The following is a 3,522-nucleotide window of genomic DNA, read 5'->3' as shown; positions in this document are numbered from 1 at the left end:
AGAAAGGGAACGAGAGATCTTGCTGTGTGTTTCAGCAGGAGTTGCTGACAGTTGCCTCACCCTTCCTGAATTTGGCAAAGGAGAGATGACCCCACCCTGGGGTGGACTCATAAATAGGTTCCCCGGTTAGCCTCCTTATTCACCTCCTTTTCTGTCTGCCAGAGCCATCGGCTGCGTGGAGCTCCAGCTTCCTCAGCCCCCAAATCATGGCCCTAAGTCTCCTGTGGCTCAGCTTCACCCTGCTGGGAGCCCTGCAGACCCAGGCCCAGAGCTCCAACTTGAGACTGCTCCCAGCACCCCCTCTGCTCAGGGTCCCTCTGCAGCCAGACTTCCAGGATGACCAGGTAAGGGGCCTAGAGGAGCACCTGTGAGGTAGGCCCAGGAAGGAATAGATCAAAGGGGGAGACAGGCAGAATCCTTGTACTAGGCAGCATGGTTTCTACTTAGAGAGCGAGGGCCCAGGCTTTAGCCCAGGTCTACTACACGTCCCACTGATGCAGGAGCCCTGCCTCTCTAGGCCAGGTAGCCCAGAGGTGCTGGCAGGGGTGGGGTGGGAAGGAGGGCTCCTAGCCCTGGACTCTGCCCATCACCAGTACCCTCTGCAGTTCCAGGGGAAGTGGTACGTCCTAGGCCTGGCGGGCAATGCATTTGGGAAAGAAGAGCAAGGCAAGTTCAAGATGTACACCACCACCTATGAGCTGAAAGAAGACGGCAGCTACAACGTCACCTCCACTCTGCTCCGGTGAGAGGCACCTCTCCCTGAGGGAGCAGGTGGGATCTGGAAGGTTGCCCAAGAAAGCAGATAAATGTCACAGCCAAGGGGCAGCACAAGCTGAGGGGCACGGTCATTCATATCACAGCTCCTTACTACATTCATTCATTCATCTGACCGACTTTATTGCTCCTTCAGTGCAGGCACACATGACATAGTGGAACAGGCACAGACAATCGTCAGGAAACAAGATGGAGAGATACGGAGTATATGGAGGGGGTGGAAGGACACTTTGCCCAGCCTCGGATCCCATCTGAGTCCCTGGGGGGCTTCTGGCATGAAGGAGCCAGCCTGCCTCAGGAGGAAGTGTGAAACATTCATTAAAGAGGACAGTGTAGTCAAAGGAAGCAAGCAGCCCTCAGCAGGGGTGCCCTGAGTAGGGGCTGCAGTGGGAAGGGGAATGTAGGGGCCAGATTGTAAGGATGGGAGACCAGAGAAGGTGGAGGGGAAGGGCCAGAGGAGATGAAGACCAGAAGAGGGAAAGCCGTGGATCGTCCTGCCCCGTGGGTCTCTGGCTCTTGGAGCTGAGTGAGCTGGGCCTGGAGCATTTGTGGAGCAAGCAGCAGAAGGTGTGTTTGGAGAACTAGGCTCTAGGCTGCGAGGAACAGGAGTGGGATGGCCCCTGTTCTCAGAGGGATGGGATTCAGGGGAGAAATCAGGATAGGTCCACAAACTAGGGGAGTCTTTGTCATGGAGCTGATGAGAATCTCAGCAGGTAAATCAACCAGGAGAGCTTATAGAGGGGGAAGCAACAAAGTGAGAGCCGGGAGAGGGAGCAAGGGAACATGGAGTGGGGCAGGAGGCAGGGAGAGCCACCTGGGGGAAAGTCTTGAGGAGAGAACAGTGGATGCCGGAGGGTCTGAGAAAGGTCAGGTGGCCTGGGGAGGCAGTCCTCACAGGAACAGATGTCTAGGATGGGCTGAAGAAGGGGGACAGATTTGCATGAATTGGGCTGGGCTGAACATCCAAATCCTGGCCCCTCCAGTTGAAGCTCTGGCCTTTGTCTTGTCCAACACCAGTGACCAAAACCTGTGTCATCTCCTCCCTCACCACCCATCTCTCACCCCCACAGGGATGGAAAGTGTTCCTACTGGATCAGAACTTTTGTACCGAGTTTCCAGCCAGGCCAGTTCAACCTGGGCAACAGAAAGAGTGAGTCCCAATTTAGGCAGGGGCCCCAGGCTAGGGGGCTCGGTTTCTTCTAGATCCTCCCAGAAGGGGCATGGACCTCCCTGCCCCTCTACACCCATAATGTTGTATAAGCAGCAGGCTTTTCCTTTCCCAGGACAGGACTGACCTCTTGTTACCCACAGATTTCCCGGGTATACAGAGCTACACAGTGCGTGTGGCTTCAACCAACTACAACGAGTTTGCCATGGTGTTCTTCAAGAAGGTTTCCCAGAACAAAGAGTACTTCAAGACCACCCTCTACGGTGAGTCTTTCCTGCAGCTCCTTGGGGATCCAGATTCTAAGGTCCCTTTTGGTGCTGTTCTGAATCCCTGGAAGGCCAGGGAGAGAAATGCTTCCTGAGAAAGGGGTCCAAGGTCTCTTTCCCTCATTCACCAATCTTGTGAGCATCCACCATCTACACTAGCTTCTTGTCCACAGGGAGAACCAAGCAGCTGACCCCTGAGCTGAAGGAGAAGTTCATTCGCTTCGCCAAGTCACTGGGCCTCACTGACGACCATATCATCTTCTCGGTCCCAGTTGGTAAGATCTGGAAGGAGGGAAAGAAGGGGACATGGAGACTGTCCAGGTCTGATGCTGCCACGCCATGGAGAGTGAGGGCAGAGTACACATTTCTCTGCTCCAGTCACCAGAGTCTGAGCAGTGGGTGGCCTGGGAGCCCCACGGAAGCCACTTAGAGTTCAAGAAGACAGTTGCCCTACTTGGATCTGTTGGTCCTCCCAGGCATGTAGACCTCCAAGTGCTCTTCCCAGACAGGCCTATCCAGGTTGGCATTTCAGATTCAGGTTTAGACCTCACTGCACTGGTCACTCTTCCTCCACCACTGAGCCTGGGTCCTGACATCTGAGCCATCGCCCCTCACCCCTCAGCTTGCTCACCACTGATGTGGGAGGTGCCCTTGTCCTCACGTGGCCTGGCCCAGACACAGAGCTCTCTTCCCAGCCCACTTGGAAAGCCCTTGTTTTCTTGGCTTGGAGGCTGTCCAAACCCAGCCAGTAAATGGTCAGAAGGCCTGGGTGCCTGTGTGGAATGCAGCTGGACCTCTCTCACCTCCTGGGTTACCCTCTCTGCCCTCTCCCAGGCCTTTCTCCCAGCTCCTCCTTCCTCTTCCTGCTCCTGTCCACCCACCACCACCAGCCCCCCTCTGTGACTCTCCTCTGAAGGGAGCCCCAGGATCTTTAGATGGGCCAGGCTGAGGTGTGGGATAGTGCAGCAGACCCGGGCAGTTAAGGCGTGTATGTATGTGTGCGTGCACACACCCCCTCTGCCATTCCGACCTCTCTCTCCTTCTCTCTCCTCGCCCCCACAGACCAGTGCATTGATGATGCGTGATTGTACAGTGAGAACAGCCGCCTGAGTAGAGTTCAGCTTCTGTTCAGGATGCCTCCTGACACCCATGCCAGCCCTACCAGCAGTGAGAGGGCTGGGAGACCCTCCCCATGGTGTGGCCTGCCGAGCCTGCTCTTCTAGGCTGCCCTCCTGATCCAGCCCACATTCCCTGCTAATTAAACACATACCACCAAGGCTTTGAGCCTATGCTTCTTGGTGCCTGGGGGAAAGA

At 55.8% G+C, this 3,522-nt stretch overlaps 1 protein-coding gene across 1 annotated transcript; it reads left to right on the top strand.

Moving 5' to 3' along the window:
- The first annotated feature begins 206 nt into the window (after positions 1 to 206).
- On the top strand, positions 207 to 3,293 carry LCN2 (lipocalin 2). The gene is made up of 6 exons (XM_006892611.1): positions 207 to 344; positions 606 to 742; positions 1,845 to 1,924; positions 2,086 to 2,205; positions 2,382 to 2,483; positions 3,271 to 3,293. Exons 1-6 carry the CDS (start codon positions 207 to 209, stop codon positions 3,291 to 3,293), a joined length of 600 nt encoding a protein of 199 aa, XP_006892673.1.
- The last annotated feature ends 229 nt before the right edge of the window (positions 3,294 to 3,522 follow it).

The sequence above is a fragment of the Elephantulus edwardii genome, unplaced genomic scaffold (assembly GCF_000299155.1).
Source record: "Elephantulus edwardii isolate Elephantulus edwardi_28Jun2011 unplaced genomic scaffold, EleEdw1.0 scaffold00116, whole genome shotgun sequence".
Taxonomy (NCBI): Eukaryota; Metazoa; Chordata; class Mammalia; order Macroscelidea; family Macroscelididae; genus Elephantulus; species Elephantulus edwardii.
Note: the sequence above shows the minus strand (reverse complement) of the source record. Positions and strands in the feature narration are given on the sequence as shown.

Bases quoted from the DNA above. Each gene is read 5' to 3' on its own strand.
- LCN2 (XM_006892611.1), top strand. From the start codon at position 207: ATGGCCCTAAGTCTCCTGTGGCTCAGCTTCACCCTGCTGGGAGCCCTG. The intron at 1,925-2,085 runs GTGAGTCCCAAT...TGTTACCCACAG, and splicing joins CAACCTGGGCAACAGAAAGA to ATTTCCCGGGTATACAGAGC. The intron at 2,206-2,381 runs GTGAGTCTTTCC...TCTTGTCCACAG, and splicing joins CTTCAAGACCACCCTCTACG to GGAGAACCAAGCAGCTGACC.